This window comes from Myxine glutinosa, chromosome 12, assembly GCF_964187855.1.
Source record: "Myxine glutinosa chromosome 12, kmMyxGlut1.1, whole genome shotgun sequence".
Lineage (NCBI taxonomy): Eukaryota > Metazoa > Chordata > Myxini > Myxiniformes > Myxinidae > Myxine > Myxine glutinosa.
Genome location: NC_136272.1, coordinates 23,161,009 through 23,185,183, shown reverse-complemented (window position 1 = coordinate 23,185,183; position 24,175 = coordinate 23,161,009). Strand labels below are relative to the sequence as shown.

Sequence of the window (24,175 nt, the reverse complement as noted above, 5' to 3'; positions counted from 1 at the left end):
GACGTGGCTTGGATGTTATTTACCGAGCGGTTTTATGGTATGACCACGTCTGCACAAGTTACCCGATTGTGCCCGAACGTTGACTAGTCGCGCGATGCTGGCTCAATAAGAAAAAGAAGACACCCGGCTGGATTACAATAACACAATACGACACCAATGTTTCAATTCTCAAGACCTCCGGAGGAGATTATATTCGTACGGAAAGGTCAGATTACAGGGGCTAGAGGTATAATCACAGAAAGACAGGCACTTAGACACACTCTTATATTAACCCCGGACAGACGACAGACAAACGGGACAACGGCTGACTCACACGGGGGTTGATGGCAGGAAAGCGGGTATCGATGGCTCCAGGTCCTCCTGGGCTCGGGGCAGGGTACAGTACGGTCCGGTCCGGTCCAAAGATGCGGGGAGGTATCGTCGCGCTGGGGGTGGCGGTGGCTTCTCTCTCCAAGCTGAGGCGCATCTGACATCACATCCGGCGCGGGGCCGCGTATATCCGGCGGGGAGTGACACGCCCTCGGCTCGTTAGCTCCGCCCCAGATGGAATCGGCACGTTGCTTCTCATTGGGTGCGTGGGGGGGTTACTGGCTCCGCCCCTGACGAGGAGCTGACAGCCAGCCCCTTCGGGGTAACGCCGTGGAGCGCATGGTCATGGCGGGTAACCGAGCCGGTGTGAGGACGCACACTCCCCGCCCCTCTGTTGTTGTAGTCGTAGTGGTAGTTGTAATTGTTGTTGTAGTTGTTGTTATTGTTGTTGTTTGGGGAAGAAGATGGGAGGAGGTATGGGAAAGGTCCTAAACTCACTACTGATGCCATATAATCACATTCTGGTGCAACGAAGAGTCATAATTAATGGAAACGAGGCCTTAACTGACATAGATTAAGAATAACTAGGAAGATGTCCGAAAGTTGTCTACGTGTGGTGCGGTGGACCTGGGCACGACATTTAATGGGGGAATAAGGGGAAGGTCGGCTCTACTGATTGTTATTTACATGCAATGGGACTAGGGAATGGGGGATTGGGGAAAGTTGGGGAGTATTGGAGAAAATAGGGGAATATTTACAAGCGGATATGGAGGCCAAATTCCATATTCGCAACAATATATATCACTTTTTGCCCGATCTCTCAATGGTGAAGAATCACTTGAAAATTAAATAATTATCGTATCCTGTGATTGAACTTTTAATTATTTGAGTTAATTAATTAATTAATTGAGTTATTCTTGAACTTTTAACAGAATCCATTTTCAGATCTTCACCAAAATCGAATCAATTAGTCCTTGTCACACACCCAACCAACCTCTCCACCAAGGTTCGTCCAAATCCGTCCACAACTTTCAAACTCCTCAGGGAAGACGTGCATTGTCCGTGAGTAAAAGGAGAACACTTCTGGCGAGCACAGGTATGGTGAAAAATTCCAGTGATAAAGTTGAATCCCCAACTGGGTCGTGTAAGAGATGTCCCAGGAAAAGTGATAGTTCCTCAGGTATAACTCCAATTCGCCGGGAACTATAATTGAGCTCCTTCAAGAGTGTGAGTCCTTCCGCCCTCTTCACACCGTCCTTTGCGTTCCAAATGATGTCATTCTCTCTTGATAAAGATCGGCCAAGAAATAAAAAAGAAATCGCCATTTCTCCTTCCGAAACGAGCCCGAGGGGTGGAAACAACAACCCAGAAAGAAAGACGATTATTGGTGGGTAAAAAGGGTAAAACCAGGCTTCATGGTAAAGCGGCCACACGACTATTGGAAAGGAGCAGCAGGTGGCAGGTGATGAAGATGAGTGATTGATGCCAATATATGTTGTGTTGAATGAAGGTACTGCACTGCCAAAGTTGTAAATCTTCATCTTGTAACAAAAACGTGCACAATCTTGGCAGGCCAGTGTACCTGGTGTCCAGATTTGGTGTTTCTCACTTCAGGTGGTTTGCTTAAAGATTTTGGATGAACTATGGTTGGTGGAGTAGCTAATGCTGAAGGCTTCGACGATGAAGGTGGCTTGATGTCGAGTGCAGGTGTGTTCGACATCGCCTTCGAGGATAGCAGAATGTAAATCAGCTTCTGGTCAATGTAGGCTGATTTCGATCGATCCATGCGGACAGTCATGTTTTTCATTAAAGTTGATGGTGAAAAACTTGAGCACGTTGAATGACCTGAAATGGACCATGGTAACGTGGTTGCCGTCCAGCAACATGACGAAAACATCAGTGTCCATGGAGAGGTCAGGGCGAACTTTGAGTGCCTGTGCTGGGCCTTTGTAGGTTGAGGTCGTAGGTTCCTCGTGTGTTCTCTCAACATGTATACTGTTATGGATTCGTCACTTCCGCCTTTGTTGTTATTGTACTTGTAGGATTTTTAGTTTCAGGTAATATTGTTGTTAAGATTTTTGTGTGAAATGGAGATGACTTTGGTAAAAATAAATGTTTGTGAAGGAAAGAGGAAAAAACGCAAAAAAGAAACCGGAAGAGAAGAGAAGAGAGGAGACGGCCATGAGAGATACAGCCATAAGTCGCATCGAGGCTGCGAGCAGACTTTTTTGATATTTTGGGCGCGAATGATTTGAGGTTTCCCGTGAAAGGGATTGCCCGTGACATCGTCCTTTATTGCGATTGCAATTAAACCTGTGTCTCAGGTTTTATTACCAAGCGTGAGTTATTGTTGGCAGGAAAGCAAGAGCCTCCATTACAAGCTGATCGGCCATTTTTTCCTCGAAGAGGCCATCCGCTTGGTGCATCGTGTTTGGTCGTTGAGATTCCCATATCGACACCATCGTGTTGATGGCCGTTGGTTCCCATATCGGCTCAATTCCCATATCGACCTCTCACCTCGTAACTTCTCGTCCACCGCCGTGCCGATAACTGCCTGTTCTCGTCCTTCTGCACATCTTCAACCTTCAACCAGCGTGGGGATCCGTGCACAGACTTTGGGGAATGTTACATTCCCCTCATGTTTGGCGTATCGTGAGTTTATTGCTTTGAGAGCATTGGGGAATGATGGTACCCTCATATGTATTGCTCATTTGATGCAAGTGATGTTTTTATTGTACTTTATTTAAGAGTGTTATTATTGTGTATGTGAGAGTTCTTAATACAATTGTTTTGCTCTACAATTGCATTGGTGTGGTTTTACCATGGTTTATTAGAACACTCAAAATAACAAATCTTTCTGCCGCGTTCCCTCTCGAGACACTGAGAGGCACCGCAAACGGAGTTTGGGGAGGTAACACGTAACAATACATAACTGCATGGAACCAAAGTGCAATCGGCTTGACTAGGTGCTACAAATTGACCAGATAACCGGGTGATCGTTCCAAACAAAGTTGAGCGGCGCAGCAACCTAGATCCGACTTAACCACAGTCTGAATACCAAGCATGACGATGAGGAGAGCATCATTCCAGCTAGGATTGGCATGGGCCTCCAATGAAACTTTCAGCTGGTGGTGAAAGTGCTGCACTAGCCCATTAGATGAAGGGTGGTAAGATGTTGTTTGAAATCCAAGAAGGTCGATGAGTGTGTGGAAGAGTGATGACTCGAACTGGCGACTCCTGTCAGTGGTAATAGTTGATGGTCCTCCAAAAATGGCCACCCGACGTGAAATTAAGGCATGTTCGAGATTAGTATTATATACAAGGATGTCTGGGATTGGTATAACCTCCGGACATTGAGTGAAACAGTCCATGCATGTGATAATATATGTATTACCACATGAAGGAGGAAGTAGGCCAACAATGTCAACGTGTACAAGATAAAATCTGGCATCTGGTGTTGCAAAGGTAACCTCATGGTGGTCTTGTGTGATGATGTACTTTGCAGCGTTGACATTGCAAACAAATCTTAGCGCATGCTCTAACATATCGGTTGATGCCCGGCCAGACATAACGTTCAGTTCTGCTGCGCAGCTCTGATTCCAGGGTGAGATCAATTGTGTGAGGCATCGAATACAGTACGGCATAATTGAACACGGATGTAAGGCCGTGGGTTGCCTGTAGAAGTGTCACGGATGATGCTGAGGGTTGCCTGTAAAAGTGCCACATTCGAAGTAGAGAGTGGTACCTTGCCAAGCTGCAGTGGTGTCCTTCCTGTGCACGAGAATTGGCCTAAAAGTCAATGGTGGACGATGCATCAATGGTGTTGACTCTTCGTCTTCATAGGGCGTCACCTGTTGAGTTGTGCTTGCCACTTATGTTCCTCAAGTCCGTCGTGAATTGGGAGATGTAGGCAAATGTAGTCCAAGTGGCGTATCTCTCTGGGGGAGTGTCGTCAGGTGTAGACTGTAGGGCAAAAGTCAGTGGTTTGTGATCAGTATGGATGCCAAACTGACGTCCATCTAGGATTCTTGTTCCTAAACTTTTTCAGTTGGTTCACCTTTTCAGGATTTCAGCTCACTCTTTCTCCTCCCTTTCGCACCTAGTACGTTAAGCAAACAGTGACACATGGATAAGTTAACGTAATCCACTGATTTTCCTGTAATGCTTGCTTGTCTTTGTCAAATTACAAAGCGATGTCATCACCTATGATACAAAGGTGTTCGATGACGATATCCTTGAAGGAGCACTCCATATTACTACATTCAAATAATTCCTCCAACTTCCACCAGGCCATGACCCTTTGATTCCAAAAACATGGCCACTTCACTACGAAGTTCAAAATCACGATGTGTGGCAGTGCCAAGCAGTGGACGGATGTGAAGAATAACAGTCTTTCATTGGCCGCGCCTTCTTCCTGACACAGGCAGCTGAAAAGTCGAGAATTAGTCGCACTCTATTTTATGAAAGTGACGAGCCACTATTACCGAGTCGAAAACTTCAGAGTTACACTTTCATTGATTTTGCTGATAGTGTTTGCCAATGCAAGCAGCAACTAGATGGGCACTCGGTAGAGAGCATACCTCCACCAGGCTGAACGGTTCATGTTTTGTATCTCACTGATAGGTCGGATCTGGATTCGGACCTGAACCAAAATCTAATCGGCTTGTTCTTGTCACCATAACCAGCTCATCCACCAAGTTCAGACATAACTCGTCCATAACTTTTAAAAATATCATGTTATATATCACTTTTCGCCCGATCTCTCAATAGCGAAGAATCACTTAAAAATTAAATAATTGTCGTATCCGAATCCATATTCAGATCTTCACCAAAATTGAATCTATTTGGCCTTGTCACACACACAAGTTGCCCATCAAGTTTAGTCCAAATCCGTCCATAACTTTTTGAGATATCCCGCTATGTATCGTTTTTGGCCCGATCTGAGTATCTCCCAATGGTGAAGAATCACTTAGGAAATTAAATAATTCTCATATCCGAATCCATATTCAGACCTTCACCAAAATCGAATCTGTTTGTCTTTGTCAGACACCCAACCGGTCCACAAAGTTTCGTCCAAATCCATCCACAACTTTTTGAGATATCCTGCTTTGTATCGTTTTTGGCTCTATCTCCCAATGGTGAAGAATCACTTAGGAAATTAAATAATTCTCATATCCGAATCCATATTCAGACTTTCACCAAAATCGAATCTGTTTGTCTTTGTCAGACACCCAACTGGTCCACAACGTTTCGTCCAAATCCGTCCACAACTTTTTGAGATATCCTGCTTTGTATCGTTTTTGGCCCGATCTCCCAATGGTGAAGAATCACTGAAAAAATTCTAGTAGCCGGATCCGAATCCAGATCTTCACCAAAATCTAATCATTTCGTCCTTGTCACATGCACCACCTCTTGTCAAACATTCACCTTGCTCTGATTTCAGCGGAAGGCACAATATTGTTTTCTCCGATGAATAAATTCTCTCGATTTGCGTAGTTTGTCATGTGCTGGGAAGTCTTGGATGGCTTTGACTTTGTTGAGTGGACGGATGATGCCATCCATGGTCATCGATGTGACTGACGAAGCCCCAAAACTGGCACTTACCTGGGTTGATGATGACGCCATACTCAGAAAAGAGAGCGAACAAGAGTCGTACGGTCGGTGTTCTTCATGCTCTTCTTGAGACTCACTAGTAGTAAGAAAGTCATCTACGTGGGTAGAGATGAAAGAGAGACCACAAGTCAGGTCGTCGATGAATTGTTGAAATGTCTGTGCCACATTTCGTTGTCCAACAGGCATACACACAAACTCAAATAGGCCGAAAGGTGTGGTCTTGGGGATGTCAACCATCTCAACAGGTAACTGATGATACGCTCGCACCAAATCAAGCTTTGCAAATACTTACTTCCCATGTAAAGTTGAAGCGAAAATCCTGCAGATGAGGTATGGGGCAACAACCATGGATTGTGCAGTGGTTTGTTTGAGACGAGAGCTCGGTAGTTACCGTACCACGTGGAGAGCGGGATCCCAAGGTGTCTCGAAGAATAGACCATTGTGTACCGGTGTCTTGATTAAATCTAATGTCTGTAGATGTTAAAGTGATTTTCATATTATAATGGGTTAGTTTCATAGGCTATAAGTACAGTAACAAGTTACGATATTTTCACCTCTATATGTTGGCCACAGCGGTATCGTTAGCGACAGTGTTTTTCAAATTTACTTTAGCAATTTTGTTTCGGGTATGTGGAACCTCCGCTTAGTATTTACTAAATGTCAATATTTGACAGGGATGTGGTTATATGTGAAAGAATAAAAGGAGGAGTTAATGTAAAAATTTATTAAAATAAAAAATAAAAATCCTGTCACGGAAGTTGACAGGTTTAAATCGCCGCACTTGGAGATCGCTTGTATATGCAGGTTCAGGGCCCACTGTGCGACTTGTGTGCAAGTTTGACAAGAACAAGAAAGTCGTTTGTAATTTCGCAACCGAGAAAGCCTCGATTATGGGATTTTCGCTCTTGCTATCTGCACGTAGTGTACATCCAAACTGAGATTAATAATTTTTTTAAGTGGAGTTTATAGATCCATTCGTCATGGCACCTTCACATTTTGGTCAGATCTCTTACGCATGGTCGTTGGGTTTTGAGAAACAGCGTCAGAATGAAGCAACGAACGTGTAACAAAGACTTGCTGACCAAAGGTTCACATTCTTGTTCAAACGAATCCGCTGATGGGGCTCTGCTTGAATGTGGATTGGGTTGTGCCGGAGTCTTCGACCGTCTGGTGACGCGAGCAGGTACGTGTGTGGTTCTTCCCACCTGGACATTACATGGCTGTACCTGGTTCCCAACAATGGCTGTTGTGCTTCTGAATACGAACGTGTGTCTTGATTAAATGTGTGTCTTGTCCATGGTATTAGGCATGACATTTGGTGTTGATCGTGGTAGAATTTCTGTGAGTGGTGACGTTTCTCCAGCATCATCATATGGGCAATTCCACGGTTACTCACATTACATGTATATATATATATATACTGTATATATATAAATAAAATAAAAAAAATTATATATATATATATATACACACACACATTAATATAATGTATTGTAATGTGAGTAACCGTGGAATTGCCCATTTGTGTGTTGACAATTCTGGTCTGTAACACTGACTTTTCTACCCATTAGTAGTTGCGCAGGTCTGACCAAGTTGCACTCATGGGGGTGGAACACCAAGATGGCGTTGCCCTGATGAAGCCCCAACAAGGGCGAAACCAGGTCGGTAACTGTGAGTTTTGCATACACTTGTGACAGTATCTGAATTTAACATCCACAATGACGGACTCACTGCTAGATGGCGCCTCCTGAGCTTGGCAGGCAATGCGGACATGACATACGGGTGTGATGTTCGGGTGTCCACATACTTTTGGCCATGTAGTATATATGAGGAAAATAAGTGGCCCAAGCATAGATTCTTGGGGAACTCGATGACTGATAAGTAAGTCCATGAAGAATTTGAGCTTTTAATGGACTGAATTGTTGTCTATTAATAAGATAGTCTTTAACCCATTCAATATCACAATCTCTGACACCATAGAAATCAAGTATGGAGGGAAGAATAATATGATCGATCGTATCAAAGGCTTTGGACAAGTCGATGAAAACAGCAGCGGTTCACAATCTGTCGGAGAGGGAATTAGAGATTAAATCTGTCAAATGAAGAAGAGCCATATCTGTAGTGTTTACTACGAAAGCCAAACTGCTGATCAAAAATATTGTTAAATTTAGAGAGAATTTTAATTAGACGATTGCAAACAGGTCTCTCCAGAATTTTAGAAAAACACAGAAGAACATATATGGGTCTGTAATTGTGACTAGCCTGCCGATCTTGTTCTTCTTTAAAAATAGGAGTAACTTTAGCAACCTTCAGATTCGAAGTAACGGAAACAATAAGAAAAGATAGATTAAATATATGGTCCAAGGGGTTAGAAATAAAAGATATGTCAGACTTCACCACGGAAGAACGAATATCATCAAAGCCACATCTGGTGGGACGAGTAAACTTTCTGCTAATCTCAATTATTTTGAAATAATTTGTCGGTACAAGAAAAACTAGAACAATGCGACTGTCACCAATATGCCTCCGCATAGTTCCCCAACGGGTAGATGCCATCACGCTGCATATGTATGGGTAGGGGATCACGTTTGTGAAGTTTTGTGTTGATCGGATGAGGTTCGTTTTTCTATCCAAGATGTCTGCCAAACCACATGACCTATGACGTCATCATTTTCAAACTATATGCAACAGTGCTGTTAGATGATATTTGTAAAATTTCGCATCGATAGGGTGAGTGGTTTCAGAGATATAATTATTTAATATTTTCCTTCAATCCAATATGGTTGCCAACCCATGTGACCTATGATCTCATAAATTTAATATTTCAATACAAATGTGTCATAGATCATGTGCATGCAATTTCAGATTTTTAGGATAAGGAATTCTATGAAAACATTTTTGGCTGGTATACCACTTCACCTATGATGTCATCATTATCATGGTTTTGTTCCCCACTGGGAGTACTTGACAATGTGCCAAGTTTCAAATTTTTCCATTCAGCGCTTTCCGAGAACTAATTTTTTAATTATATATTTTTAATCCAAGATGGCTGCCATACCACGTGACCTATGATGGCACAATTGTCATAAAAACATTCTGCATGGGTGTCACTCTTACCCTGAAAGTATTGTCTCAATCGGACATATGGTTGCTGAGAAAAACGAGGTTTTGCCTGTATGGACGGACGGACGGATGGACATATGGACGTATGGACGGACGGACGGACAACCCGAAAACGTAATGCCTCCGGCGACTTTGTTGGCGGAGGCATAAAAAAGACGTGTTGGAGCTGTACAAATAGTCCGAGAAGTGTGATTTAGATGCTGAAATTTGGTTTGCTAGTTATTTGCTGATGTTAGTAAAATAAGAATGAATGGAATTAGAAATATCTATGGGATTGAAGTAAACCTCCTGCCCATTGGAGCTATTTTCCAGAATATCCGCTTTATTGCATTTACCAATCATTTTATTAATTTCATGGCAATTATTCTTCGTTATTTTTATTCATATTCAACCTTTTTACTGATGTTTTTTGGAAAATCGGATAGTTGTGGTTAATAAATTACGGTAACTCTTATAATATTTCCCATTATTCTCAGAAGGATTCTGTATGAAGCGCTGATAGCCTTTTTTATATTTACGGGAGTTTATAATAGATCGAGTGATCCATGGACAATTGGTCTTTCCTCTTCCACTCCTCTTAGTAATACGTGGGAAATGGCGATTATACGAGTTAGTCAGAAGAGCAAGAAAAATAGGACCCCACTGCACCTGTAGTTTATCTGGGCCCTGGCCTAATATTGTAACCTAAATTGGGTAGCATGCCGATGATTTTTGACGGTCTGGAGAAGAAGATTTTTGAAGGAATTTACTAAGTCCGCCTTTTTGGCACACTTAGGTCACGTGATCGGCATGACCTCCAATTTATCAGGACGCTGTCCTCTTGTTGTAACCCAACTTTGGTAGCATTTTGACTGGGGGGGTCTATCTGGAGAAGAAGATTTTTGAAGGAATTTATCAAGTCTGCCATTTTGATACACTTCCAGTCACGTGACTGGAACGTTCTTTGCAATCCCTGTTACCAGTCAGGAGCGGAACATTGCTGCCAAATTTCAGCCGGATCAGTACAGCGGTTTGGCCGGAAAAGTCGAAATAGGCGATGGACGGGACGGATGGTGCACGATGACGATGCCTTCTCTGGAATTCCAATTCCAGATAAGCTAAAAATATCATGAGCAGAGTTAGCTTGATGGGATTTATAGACTCCCCCCCCCCAATCCATGGATTTGATGTCTGCAGTAAAGGAACATAAGGTGTTGTCGTTGATATCCCTACCAACATAACTTTTGATTTCCTCCTTTTGATGGGAACATAAGGATTTGATTTCCTTCCACACATCAAGACAAAAATCAAGACGTGATTCAAAATTTTCTGGATGCGAGCCAGGAGCCTTGTAAATGTCATATAAACGTCATAAACCTCAAGTTACAGGAAAAATCTCATTCAATTTCAATAAATGTTTTCTTAACTCAGAAGATGGCATGAGGTCGTCTCGTATATGAAATTGCCAAGAACTATTATTAACATCGTGACTCCACCTCCGATTTTATCAGAACATGAAGAATGAATACGGTTGTAATTAGGCATAGTAATATATGGAGGGGGAGATTCTCTGAACCAAGTTTCAGTAAATCCATAAACAGAAGAAGAGGAATGGTTTAAAGTGGATAAAAAAATCTTGAATATCATAGAAATGTCTACAAAAGCACCTGAAATTCATGTCAAAATGGAAAAGCAGCCGTCTTGTGGCATATTTAAATCATTGAAAGGTATCGCCTTGCAAGTTGTATCAAGTACCATTATAAAAATGATTATTCGAAAATTCATATACATTTGGAACAAGAAAGAGAAATCAGAGATTGCAGACCCTCTCCAGGCCATGTTTGTAGTTTGTTTGGTGTTTATTTGCCATTGTGTTTGTGTGGTTTATTGAGGACACAGAGTTATGTTCAATCCAATATGGCTGCCGAACCACGTGACCGATGTCTTTTTTTTTTTTCCCCCACCAATGTATCTCAAGATGACACTGAATAAATTTAATCCAGATCGGATGAAATTTTGTACTTGTCGAATTATGATGTCATAATGGAGGCACCTATGACATCATCATTAACATATGATAGTCCCCATGGGGTGTTCTTTACAATGAGCCGTGTCTCAATTTTTTCTACGCAGCGCTTTCGGAGATATAGAGGTGCAAAGTTGTTCGGTTTTTCCAAGATGGCGCCCGTACCACATGACCTATGACATCATAATTATCATTTTAAAAGTCTACAGGAGGACTTGTGGGAGAAGTCCCCCCCCAAAAAATTAAGAATGCAATGTAACAAGAGAAATAAATAAACAAAATAGCAGGTGATGAAATGAAAGCAAGTTGAGCTTGATGATAGAAATGAGCCAATATGCCACCAGAACCCCACCATTTGGCAGCCGCAAATCAATACTTCCTTTCCTCCTTGTACGCTGTGGATACTTGAGAGGACTCTCCTTTTCTCAGAGGTCGATTTATGTCATGTCCTCGACACAATAGCACTGGTCGTTAAAGAGGGCCCGACGCTGCTGTTGGAGGATCCTTATTCTGTGTCGGTACCGATTGAACTTTGAGGAGTTGTGGCTTTACAACCATTTTAGGCCCATTACGATGAACACGTTTCCAGATCAACATCCATCATTTTAAATTTCTCGGTAAAAAGATGATTCGCCAGAGCCAAGCAATCTTCACCATTAACGCGGAGGTTATGACGCGAATAACGATCAAGTTTATCAAGCAGCTCAGCATTATCAGCCATGATTTTCTGGTCTTGGTCGGTCCGTGTTATAACCCCATCCAGTTCGTTCACGAGTGCAGCAAAATCCGTTTACCTTGAAATTCAACAGAATCATTGATGCTGGTTTCCAACTTGTCAATCCGTGTGTGTAAGTCTATCTGCCCAGCACGGATCTTAGAAAGTGTTTTGACAGACAAACTGTTCAAATTCAATGTTAGAAAAGGAGTGAATTCCGCTCGGATTTGAGGCTTGAGGCTCCGCGTGGTTTTTTTGTCCGACAGGAATGATTACTTTGCAGGATGGTATCAAAGCAAATGCACGGTTGTCTTCCTAGGTCTCAAAACTGGCCTTTCGGCATACAGTAGGTCCCAACGCAGTAAAACACGGTAAGAGCTGGAAAAATACTAAATTCGATGCTCGAGTTTACACCCTCCGGCCCTCTATTGATCATCTTCAGTCGTCAGCTTTTGCACCACACCTCGCACCACCCAGAAAAGCTGACAACAGCATCATATTTGTCAGACTATTGCTTAAATGATCTATATTTTAGTGTTGCAAACTCTAATTGCATTACGAAAATGTGTTTGTGAGTACATTTTGATCTAGGTATGGATATACATGCTAATTATGAAGTTATTTGGCCTGTTCTTCTTCTTTTTTTATCAACATGTATAGTTCAAACCAGGACCTCAGAGGAATGGTTCTTTAAATGGAGTCCATTGATTATCCTACTGGGGTCTCTGCTTCATGGAGACGTCTGGATCTGTGTGGACCCACATCTACCGTAGAACCCGATCCCAGGTCCCTGGCACTACTGGGCCTTGTATCAAAGTTCCTGGATACAAGATGACCGGTATCCAAGACCCTGGCTCCCACAGCATCTGCTCCTCCGCAACAGGTTCCCACGGGCCTGGTTCTGCCTGGATGCGACGCACTCAACGTTCCAGTTCCCACAGAACCTGTACACTCTGCCTATCACCATTGCTTCCCTTGGAGAAGGCCTTCTATTTGATCAACATCGTAGGTTTTCACTTGCTGCTCTTCTACTTCGTTCATGTCGTTTCTAAAGGTGAGCTCAACGACTCGTCATTTAATCCGTTTTATTTTTGGGATTCATTCACATTCATTTTGTTTTATATTATGTTGCCTACATAAAGCTCACTCTTGTGTTAATATCACTTGCAAACCCAAACTTGAGTTGGAACATGTCTTGTACATTTACTCTGAGGTATAGGTTGTTTATTGATATATATATATATATTTGTATACTGAGTCAAGGCTCGTGTAAGAGCTAACACATTACACATGAGAACAGGCACAGACACATAAAACATACAATAAATAAAGGGAGCGGAAGACCAGAAGGGGGGAGAAAGGAAAACATACAAGCACAACAGTAGAGAACAGGGACGTCGGTAGATCTGTGGAAGAGAGAGGGCCGGTGGGGGGGGGGGGGGGGGGGAGGGAGGGGGAGGGAAAGGGCACACTGTATAAAACAAATTGACGTAACTAGGAATTTCAGGAAAGAAGTTGGAGATTGAAAGAGGTGAATTTGGGGTGAATTAACGGGGGTAGAAAAGATCAAGGTTTTGGATGGGGGAAGATAAGAGATGGTGGTGAACAGCTGTTTTAAAGACCTGGAGGGAGGAGAGGGATTGAAGAGAGTGAGGGAGTTTGTTCCAGAGGCGGGAGATAAGAGGAAAGAAAGAGTGAAGATGAGCAGAGGGTCTTGATTTTCACCAAAGAGGGTTGCTGGCAGATATTGTGCATCTTGCAAGAAAATTTGGGGGACAGAGCAAGGGGAGCTAGGCCAGAGAGGAGTCGGTAGAAGACTGAAAGACCACCAACCTGCCTGCGGTGAGCGAGTGATAGGCCCATAGAATCAGCTTCATCATGGGAGCTACCAATGATTCTGAATGCTTTGGTTTCAACAGCGTGAAGCCGAGCTAGGTGTGAGGCAGGAGCACCAGCCCAAAGGGGGGAGCAGTATTCCATTGAGCTGCGGATGAAAGCCTTGTTGTATGTGGTGAGGAGCTCAGGTGTGCCAAGGAAGGACTTCGCACGATGGAGGATGCTCAGTCGGCGACTGGCTTTGGAGGCCAGCTTGGAAATGTGGTTTTCCCAGCACAGATCATGGCAAATAGTGAGACCCCCAAAAGCTTGAGTGACAGAACTTCTTGGAGATGATTGTTGAGAAAGTAGATTGGGGGGTTGTCCAGACGGTCTTTACTGAGAGACAAAGTGAGAGTGTGAGATTTGTCAGGATTGCAAGACATGTTCCACTTGTTTGACCATTTTGTGAGATTGTCCAGGTCTGCAGAGAGTGAGGAGGCTGCAGACTGCCGATCTGAGGGATGAGGAATGGAGCAGCAGAGAGTGGAGTCATCAGCAAAGAGATAGAGAGGATTTTCCAGATAGTCGGAGAGATCATTGATGAAGACCAGAAAAAGCACAGGGCCCAGAACACTGCCTTGGGGAACTCCAGCCTGAACAGGAAGGGGAGATGAGAGAATTCCATCCAGGGCCACACGTTGACTACGATTAGAGAGGAAATCCGGCAAGCCATGTGTGGAGGTATCCATGGATACATGGCATTGAGTCCTGAATCTAGCAGTCTCCCATTTGGTGAATGGTTGATAGGATTGGCATGTCATTGGTCAATTTACATACTACAAATGCAATAAAAACAATTTTGTATCCCCTCTGTCATGAGCTCATGACCCATTAAATCTTCTCTTCTCCCCGACCTAAATATGATTTCCTCTTTATTATCAACGAGGCAGTTATTTCCCATGTAACTGTAGAAATAAATTTTGCTAATATTTGCACAGAAATATCAATTATTTAATTATCAAAATACAACAAAGTATTTAGTTATTGCTTCCAGTCTGTAATGAGCTTAAAGGATGACCTAGAGGTACGCACACTCGCCTCGAAGCTGTCTATCCTGGGTTTGAATCCCGAACCGGCTATAAACTGTCATCCCGGTGTTCCACATGTTGGTGTGCGTTAAAGATCCCATGCTGCTCTTCGCGAAGAGTAGGCGAGCTATCGCCGGCACCATGAATTGCATCAGTGGCACAGCGGCACACTCAGCCAATGATGCTACCGCGCAGCCTTGTGCTGTATATAAACGAACGAACCAGTCTGTGATACTGTTTTGTATTTTTGTGTTCTTTAGAATATGAAGAGGCATTGGGTTCGAACGGTTCTCTTAAAGAAGGATTCCTTTTCTTCGGCATAAAAAAGGTGAGCTCATAACTGTTGAAACATTAAACAAATGAGTGCTGCAAATGCACACACTGTAGGCACTTTAGCAATGGTATTCTTGCATTAACGGACGACAGTATAAACTAGAACGGCACTCGGTAGAGTACATACCTCCACCAGGCTGAACAGTTTGTTTTGTATCCCGATTGGCCGAATCTGGATTCGGACCTGAACCAAAATCTAATCGGCTTGTTCTCGGCACCTAACCAACTCATTCACCTTGTTTAATCATAAGACATCTATACCTTTTTTTAAATCATGTTATATAATCGCTTTTCGCCGGATCCCTCAATGGTGAAGAATCACTTAAAAATTAAATAACTCTCGTATTAGAATCCATATTCAGATCTTCATCAAAATCGAATCGATTAGTCCTCGTCACACACACATGACCTCTCCACCAAGTTTCGTCCAAATCCGTCCATAATTTTTGAGATATCCTGCTATGTATCGTTTTTGGCCCTATCTTCCAATGATGAAGAATCGCTTTAAAAAAAAATTCTACTAGCCGGATCCGAATCCGGATCTTCACCAAAATCTAATAATTTTGTTTGTGTCACATACGCTACCTCTCTGCCAAATTTCGTCCGAATCCGTTCACAACTTTTTGAGATATCTTGTTCACATACATACATACATACAGACAGACAGACAGACAGACAGGGGTGAAAACATAACATCCATCCACCTTTGGTGGTGGAGGTAATAAACTTTCAGTTACTAACAAAATTTCAATCCTCACTGGTATAACATGACTGTTAATATGTTTCTTGTTGTATAGGACGTTTCTGATTTTGAGTGGGCTCTTTGGAGCCACTGGGCTTCTCATGGCCTGCTCTGGCTTCTATTGGGCCATGTCATCTTATCTTGGCTTGCTTTGCATCTGATGGCACAGGTGAGGCTATGAGCAAAGTGTCTTTAAGCAAAAGTGATTCGGTCCAATGAATTCCCCAATGTGTCGGAGTGCTCTTTATTTCTGTAAAAAAATCATCTACGTAATACACGCACAGGTGGGAGAGGAGGGTGAATTGCACAAATGTATTTTTGTTTTTTTTTAGAAAAGGAGGGGAAAAGGAATGGGTACATCCTGGGGAAGTTTGAGATGACACAAGGGTTAGCGTTGGAGGTTTAGGGGAGAAAGCTCATATAAGGAGTGGCATGGTGAGCTTGGTCAAATATTTCTACATTTTGCCAAATTATCATACAAATATCTCCTAAAACTGCAACAACCTATCTATTTGTGTGTAATTTGGGGGTTGTGCACAGTTGCTTGTATTCCAGGTCAAGTGAGTCGTTGCATAATCAAGGTAATTTTTAGAACTTGCAAATGACGAGTCCATGGAAAATTGGTGGCACACATGACACAAGTAACACTTTGATTAACTAATTTGCATCATGCATGTTTTGCAGTAGATACTCACAAAAAGCACAATCTTCAACATCCTTTTTCTTTTTTTCATCATTAATAGACGCAAGACAAAGAAAGTGAAGGTAAAAATTGAGGTAAGAATAATAAAATATTTATAGGTGAGGGATTGGGATTGCCAAGAAGCTTACGCTAACCCTAAAATATATATGAACGTTGGTTTAGCAATTTCAGTTATACGTGGAATTTTCAAAAATGCAAGAAGGTTTTCAACATTATTCTTTCATTTCCCATCTTTGGTGAGTATTAAAAAACTACATTGGTGATTTTGCGGTAGAATGCCCGCAAGGATGCCTTGTGGAAATTTTTTCTTGCGGATTCATATTGAACCGGGATTTGATCAATTTTACCCCCGCACATGAGACCAGTAATTTGTTCAGGGGCATGACAATGACGATCGTCTTCTTCCTGTGAAAGATCACGCAGGATCTTCAATGTCCACCAGCAATTAATTATGTCAGGCTATCCGATGGGTGGTGCTTTTTTATGCTATGGGTTGCCCACGTAGCACCAGTCCGTCAGTTTATAAGTCATATCGAGAGTTAACCCAAGACTATATAGCTCAAAGGTAATTGCCCAACCTCTGTGCGATGGCAATCTGCGCCTATCAGTAAATCTTCAAGGAATTGTAGATACAAGAACGGCTGAACATTTCATGGGAGCGCTGTGAGTGGCATCTTGTCAAACGTCCTATTGGTGGAAATGTTTCTCTTCTAATTTTATTTTTGCAAATTGAACCTGAAATGAGTGATGAAAAATGAGCTGGCTGTGATTTCAAGTCGATTTCTACCTCCTGCCCCAGTTACGATTATGCTGTTGGTTGGCATATGGCATGTGGAGCATTGCGTGGCTCCTTGGATTCCGTGGTTTGCTAGTAATGATTTTATATGCCCTGGTATCCTATGTGGTATCTCGGTGGCGCAGTGCATCTGCCTGTTGGCTGTGCAATATCTTCCTCTTGGCTGTGATTCAAGGGCTCACCTGGCAAGAAGTGCAGGTAAATGTACTTGACTAAGGTTGATTATAGGAAGTTAGATTTTCTCTGTATTCTCATCATTAAATCAGGATTGTGATTATGATAAAGTGTAATTAATTAATGTGACGTTATTTTTTGCTTTTTTATTCATTACTCCATCCAAAAACAAGGAGAAAAAGACATAAAATGTCATAGCCTCCATGGTTTTAGTAATTTTGCTGTGCAGAGTTAAATGGCGCCAGTCGGCCATCATTGGTCAGATTTCAAAACAAAATCTTCTGCATATGTATACTCATGTTTAGTCTGGTGTTGGCTTAGCGGTTAGGGTGCCGGCTTGGGATCCTAGGATCCTGGGTTCGAATCCCGGTTGATCGCTGAATTAACGCCAGGGGGGTTGACTCAGCCTGTCATCCTTCCGAGGTCGGCAAATTGAGTACCAGCTTGCTGGGATGAATGATCCCGGTGTGTACCCCGGTTTAGAATAGGTACACCGTATCCCTGCGCATCATAAGAGCGTGACCAAGGGTTGGCGTCAGGAAGGGCATCCGGCCATAAAAACATTGCCTCAAACAGGGAACGATGATTGTCATGGGTCCTGCAAGGCTAACCCCCGCTTTAGCGGGGAAAATGGCCTTAAAACGATCATTCATTCATTTTATGTATACTCTCATGTTTTTTTTTTGTTTTGTTTTTTTTGTTTTTTTGTAGACAAGATCGAGGCTCATGAAAGAGCTAACATTAATCACACAAAAAGTGAAACCGACACATAAAACACAAAAAACAATTGGAGCGGTAGACAAGATGGGGAGAGAGGGGGAAGGACACAAACACAACATTTGAGAGCAGGGACATCGGGAGAAATGTGGGAGGGGGAGGGCTTGGGGGAAGGTGGGAGAGGTATAAAACACATGGATACTGCTAGGACTTCCAGGAAAGAAGTTGGAATTTCAATTAAAAAACAAAAAAAGTGTATCTGGGGTGAATTAGTGGGGGTAGAAAAGATCAAGGTTTTGGATGGGGGAAGATAAGAGATGGTGGTGAACAGCAGTTTTAAAGACCTGGAGGGAGGAGTGGGATTGAAGGGAGTGGGGGAGTTTGTTCCAGAGGCGGGAGAAAAGGGGAATGAAAGAGTGAAAGTGAGCAGAGAGCCTAGATTTTGGCAGTTTAACCATAAGAGGGTTGCTGGCAGATCTTGTGCGACCTGAAGGAATATTGGGGGGGACAGAGCACAGAGAGAGCTGGGGGAGCAAGGCCGGAGAGGAGTCGGTAGAAGACAGAAAGACCACCAACCTGCCTGCAGTGAGTGAGTGAAAGGCCCTCGGAGTTAACTTCATCGCAGGAGATTCCATTGATTCTGAAAGCTTTGGTTTCAACAGCGAAAACAGCACACAGTCTTTGTGCCAAGTTTGAACAAAATCGATCCATGCATGTCCGAGAAATGGTTGTCTGGACGGACGAGACCCAATCCATAAGCCCCCGTTTAGGACTAAGTCCAACGGGGGCTAATAATGGTTTAACTTTAATAATCCAAAAATAACGGTTTAACTAATAATAATAATTAGCAGTTGGTCACCCTTCGTGAAAGTGAAACTAAAATGAAATGGTCCTCTGCTTACCATGACCACATACATCATATAAACAGGCGCTTATTTGTACGCGTGTGAAATCTCGGGTCATGGAAGAGCAAGGTATAGGAGGGTGTAAAGTGGCATGTACAGACATTGTGACCGCAGATGGACGCCACAAACAAGGGGATGCATTGCGAAATCACAAACATACTTTCGAAATCTAAATACAGAAATTTAGCAATTTCGAACATGCGACCTCTCACATGCTTTTACATGATTGATTATCGTGCATATAACAAATTCTACAGATAAATTTTATATATGTGGCATAATAGGTGTTTCACATGTTTTGGATTCCTTTGACCTTTGACTATTTTTGACCACATTTTACACACATGTTACTACACATGCCTCAAATAAGAAGAGGTGTTGAGGGGGCGTGGGGGGGACAATAATATAAATATATCCGCTACACCCATTATCGTTTTTTTTTGTTTGTTTTTCTTCTTCTCTCCCCTTACCACGATAACTTGTGAACCCCTGAAGAGATGCCAATCAAACTTGGCACAAGTATTGACTAACACGAAGATGAACAATTTCAATTGTCAGTTGAAAAGGTCAAAGATCCCGTGCCGTTTTGAAAATCAAAATCAGACCATAATCAAGTTCGATGCAACTGATGTCACTTATCCCTTCTTTCTCTCTCTCTCTCACGCTCTCTCACGCTCTCTCACGCTCTCTCACGCTCTCTCACGCTCTCTCACGCTCCCTCACGCTCCCTCACGCTCTCTCTCTCACGTTCTCTCTCTCACGTTCTCTCTCTCACGTTCTCTCTCTCACGTTCTCTCTCCCACGTTCTCTCTCTCACGTTCTCTCTCTCACGCGCTCTCTCTCTCACGCGCTCTCTCTCTCACGCGCTCTCTCTCTCACGCGCTCTCTCTCTCACGCTCTCTCTCTCACGCTCTCTCTCTCACGCTCTCTCACGCTCTCTCACGCTCCCTCACGCTCTCTCTCTCACGCTCTCTCACGCTCTCTCTCTCTCACGCTCTCTCACGCTCTCTCTCTCACGCTCTCTCACGCTCTCTCACGCTCTCTCACGCTCTCTCTCTCTCACGCTCTCTCTCTCTCACGCTCTCTCTCTCTCACGCTCTCTCTCTCTCACGCTCTCTCTCTCTCACGCTCTCTCTCTCTCACGCGCTCTCTCTCTCTCTCTCACGCGCTCTCTCTCTCTCTCTCTCTCTCACGCGCTCTCTCTCTCTCTCTCTCACGCGCTCTCTCTCTCTCTCTCACGCGCTCTCTCTCTCTCACGCGCTCTCTCTCTCACGCGCTCTCTCTCACGCGCTCTCTCTCTCGCGCTCTCTCTATCTCACGCTCTCTCTCTCACGCTCTCTCTCTCACGCTCTCTCTCTCACGCTCTCTCTCTCACGCTCTCACGCTCTCTCACGCTCCCTCACGCTCCCTCACGCTCTCTCTCTCACGCTCTCTCTCTCACGCTCTCTCTCTCTCACGCTCTCTCTCACGCTCTCTCTCTCACGTTCTCTCTCACACGCTCTCTCTCACGCGCTCTCTCTCACGCGCTCTCTCTCTCACGCTCTCTCTCTCTCACGCTCTCTCTTTCTCACGCGCTCTCTCTCTCACGCGCTCTCTCTCTCTCTCACGCTCTCTCTCTCTCTCACGCTCTCTCTCTCTCACGCTCTCTCTCTCTCTCACGCTCTCTCTCTCTCACGCTCTCTCTCTCTCACGCTCTCTCTCTCTCACGCTCTCTCTCTCTCACGCTCTCTCTCTCTCACGCTCTCTCTCTCTCACGCTCTCTCACGCTCTCTCTCTCACGCTCTCTCTCACGCTCTCTCTCTCACGCTCTCTCTCTCACGCTCTCTCACGCTCTCTCTCTCTCACGCTCTCTCTCTCTCACGCTCTCTCTCTCTCACGCTCTCTCTCTCTCACGCTCTCTCTCTCTCTCACGCTCTCTCTCTCTCTCACGCTCTCTCTCTCTCTCACGCTCTCTCTCTCTCTCACGCTCTCTCTCTCACGCTCTCTCTCTCACGCTCTCTCTCTCTCACGCTCTCTCTCTCTCTCACGCTCTCTCTCTCACGCTCTCTCTCTCACGCTCTCTCTCTCACGCTCTCTCTCTCTCTCTCTCACGCTCTCTCTCTCTCACGCTCTCTCTCTCTCACGCTCCCTCACGCTCTCTCACGCTCTCTCACGCTCTCTCACGCTCTCTCTCTCTCTCTCTCTCACGCTCTCTCTCTCTCACGCTCTCTCTCTCACGCTCTCTCGCTCACGCTCTCTCTCTCTCTCACGCTCTCTCTCTCTCTCTCACGCTCTCTCTCTCACGCTCTCTCTCTCTCACGCTCTCTCTCTCTCACGCTCTCTCTCTCTCTCACGCTCTCTCACGCTCTCTCACGCTCCCTCACGCTCTTTCACGCTCCCTCACGCTCTTTCACGCTCCCTCACGCTCTCTCACGCTCTCTCTCTCACGCTCTCTCACGCTCTCTCTCTCACGCTCTCTCACGCTCTCTCTCTCTCACGCTCTCACGCTCTCCATCCCCCCCCCCCCCCAACCTTCATCTCCATCATGTGACCTTTAATTTTTCATGTGACTTACATTTGTGATCAAACGTTGGCTAACATGGGTGGAGGCATATCAATTGACACATTAGTTTCAAATTCCATTTTCTATTTAAACGTCGCATCTGGATAGACCGATGACAGATTGGTGACAATTCCCTCGTCTAGTTCTTAGCCATGGAAACTTCTGCGGAATTGGTACAGTACTCCAGAATCGAAATATGTTTGATTATGAAAGCACGAATAATTAAGCATTAAACATTAATGTTGCATCATTACATTTCAGTGGAGGCTTCCATGTTTTACCTTGCGATGTCGCGCGTGCATTTTGCAGAGTAGGCGAGTTATCGCCAGCACCAACTTTGGGTAACACCATTGCCTGACTGTCAGTTGGAAAGAAATTCAGTAAAAATAATAAAGAAAACGAAACATTTTTTGGAGGGGGGTTTTGGTGAGATGGCATTTTGCGTGTTGGTTTGCTGCAGCGGCGAAATTATTTTCATGCGAATATTTGTACACGGGATCGATCAAATGCTCGGTTAACTTGCACTTCTCCTACAGCGTGAGCTGCCCGGAGTGTAATTAATTTGTGATAATACGATGGCAATTTTATCCATATGCTGTCTCGTCTGGCAAGTTGTAACATTGATTGCGTTCAATACCTATGACTTCGCTGTTTTATCGAACTATTATTATCAAACATTCGAATTTGAATTTTTTTTTAATTTTGAATTTTCTTTCTCCCCTTGGCCACTCTTTCCGCACCCTTCCTGTATGTAGGATGGATTGCACGAGAGTGAAACTTACTTTTTGCTCATTTTGCTCACCATGACCAATCTTCGCTGCATCAGTTTTAGCCTCGACTACTGCAACCTCGGAACGGTCTGCATAGGTAGGCCGGAAGGAGTGCTTTCCTCAGGTGTTAAGAGCTGCAGTCCTGCAGCCAAACGGCAAGTCTCTTCGACAAGTGACGCACTTTCTCGTTCCCCAATGATGGTCTCGCCGATACTCGCTGCAGCACAAAGTTCGACACTCTTCTGGTTTCTGCTCTTTATCTTCTACCTGCCTCCTCTACCCAATGGTCCTATTGTCTGTTTTTCCGACTTTGTTGCGCAGGTATGTGCATGTGCACATCCATCGAATGTTGAAACATCTTTTCACATTTAAATGCTGTCGCTTGGGTTGTGTAAACATTCCATTGAGTGAAAGAAGCTTGAACATTATCTCACCTAATTACACCATAATTATGGAGTATGCACTGTTTAATAGTTGATTGTGATACAATTTAGGGCCATTTATGTCTTGCACATGAAACGGGCAGGATTTATAACCCCTGCTCCACCCTACATACCAGTATCTAAATGTTATAAATTATTTGTTGGTATTTCAAAATTGGCACAGATTGTCTTACAACATCACACTGCCTTTTGTTCAGGTTTAATTTCAATAGACAAACAAGGAAATTGTATTTGTACACACCTAATGATCATATTGCGACTCTGCTTTGGAACTTTGTTACCTCTGCCACCGAAGGTGGACAGAGGTTATGTTTTCACCCCTACCTGGTCTGTTTGTTTGTCTGTGAACAGGACATCTCAAAACGTTATGGTGGACAGGTTGGGTGTGTGACGAGGACGAATCTATCAGATTTTAGTCAAGATCCGAATCTGAATCAGAGGAAATTATAAAAAAATGTTAGTGATTCTTCACCATTGAGAGGTCCAAAAATGATATATAGCATGATATCAAAGTTGTGGATGGGTTATGACAAAACTTGGTGCATGAGTTGGGTTGGTGAAGAGAACAAGCTGATTAGATTTTGACTAAGGATCCAGATCCGGCCTATCAGTGAGACACAAAACGTAAACTGTTCAGCCTAGCAGAGGTATGCGCTCTACCGAGTGCTGTTCCAGTTGACTTCTTTATTGTTTTTTTCCTTAAATATTTTGCAGCTGGATTGGAAAGGATCATCAACCTGTTTGGGACATTCCAATAACCATAATGAATATTGACAGGAAACTACTTTTAAGTCTGCATTTTCCACTTAAGGTGGTATTTTTCACATTTTTATTTTGCTGCTGTTTGTGTATAGTAAATAGTTTTTGGGTAAAATGCCAGGGGCATAGAAAAGGCCCCTTTGTATGAGGTTATGTGCCATGTGGCAAAATAGAGACAAGAAGGGACAAAGGGACATTCCATAGCTTGTAGAAAATGTCAAACAATAGAAAAGAAGGGACATACAAAAAATTCTCGTGTGCATGCTGTACTACCCTTGTGTTCTTAGGAGGAACCAAGTAATGCTCTGGAAAAGTTTATATAAAGGGGTGCCAATTTGATTCATGCACCTGCATGAAGAAGTAAATGTATTTTCTTTGCCAGATGTAGGGAGCCCCGAGGTAAAACTCCTAAAGCTAACTAATTGCTAACACAATTTGGGCGGATGGACGGACAGACGGACACCAATGTGATTTTGAGGGTTTTCTAAATAAAACTCAAGAATGTGGAAACAGACCTTGCTGAAATTTGGAACATATTACCTCAATGCACAAAGCATTTACTTCTGCAAATTTGCAGCCAATTTCGTCCAGTAGAAGCCGAGAAACGAATTTTCAGTCCC

At 43.6% G+C, this 24,175-nt stretch overlaps 1 protein-coding gene and 1 long non-coding RNA gene across 2 annotated transcripts; one reads left to right on the top strand and one right to left on the bottom strand.

Annotated features, from left to right (window-relative positions):
* Positions 1–3,117: 3,117 nt before the first annotated feature.
* Positions 3,118–6,323, bottom strand: LOC144888418 (uncharacterized). Its single transcript, XR_013620994.1, has 3 exons — positions 6,215–6,323; positions 5,737–6,017; positions 3,118–4,736 (listed from the first exon to the last, which is right to left on the bottom strand). It is a non-coding gene; the product is annotated as an uncharacterized LOC144888418 (long non-coding RNA).
* Positions 6,324–6,686: 363 nt separating this feature from the next.
* Positions 6,687–16,528, top strand: LOC144888505 (uncharacterized). Its single transcript, XM_078766589.1, has 6 exons — positions 6,687–7,105; positions 7,494–7,583; positions 12,426–12,819; positions 14,932–14,999; positions 15,802–15,915; positions 16,490–16,528. The coding sequence occupies exons 3-6, from the start codon at positions 12,498–12,500 to the stop codon at positions 16,520–16,522; spliced, it is 537 nt and encodes a 178-aa protein (XP_078622715.1). The 5' UTR covers positions 6,687–7,105; positions 7,494–7,583; positions 12,426–12,497; the 3' UTR covers positions 16,523–16,528.
* The last annotated feature ends 7,647 nt before the right edge of the window (positions 16,529–24,175 follow it).

What these genes read in the sequence shown, in the direction of transcription:
- LOC144888505 (XM_078766589.1), top strand. Translation starts at nt 12,498, where the DNA reads ATGGAGACGTCTGGATCTGTGTGGACCCACATCTACCGTAGAACCCGA. An exon ending in CGTTCATGTCGTTTCTAAAG is followed by an intron (nt 12,820 to 14,931) that starts GTGAGCTCAACG and finishes TGTGTTCTTTAG; the next exon opens with AATATGAAGAGGCATTGGGT. An exon ending in TTTTCTTCGGCATAAAAAAG is followed by an intron (nt 15,000 to 15,801) that starts GTGAGCTCATAA and finishes CTTGTTGTATAG; the next exon opens with GACGTTTCTGATTTTGAGTG.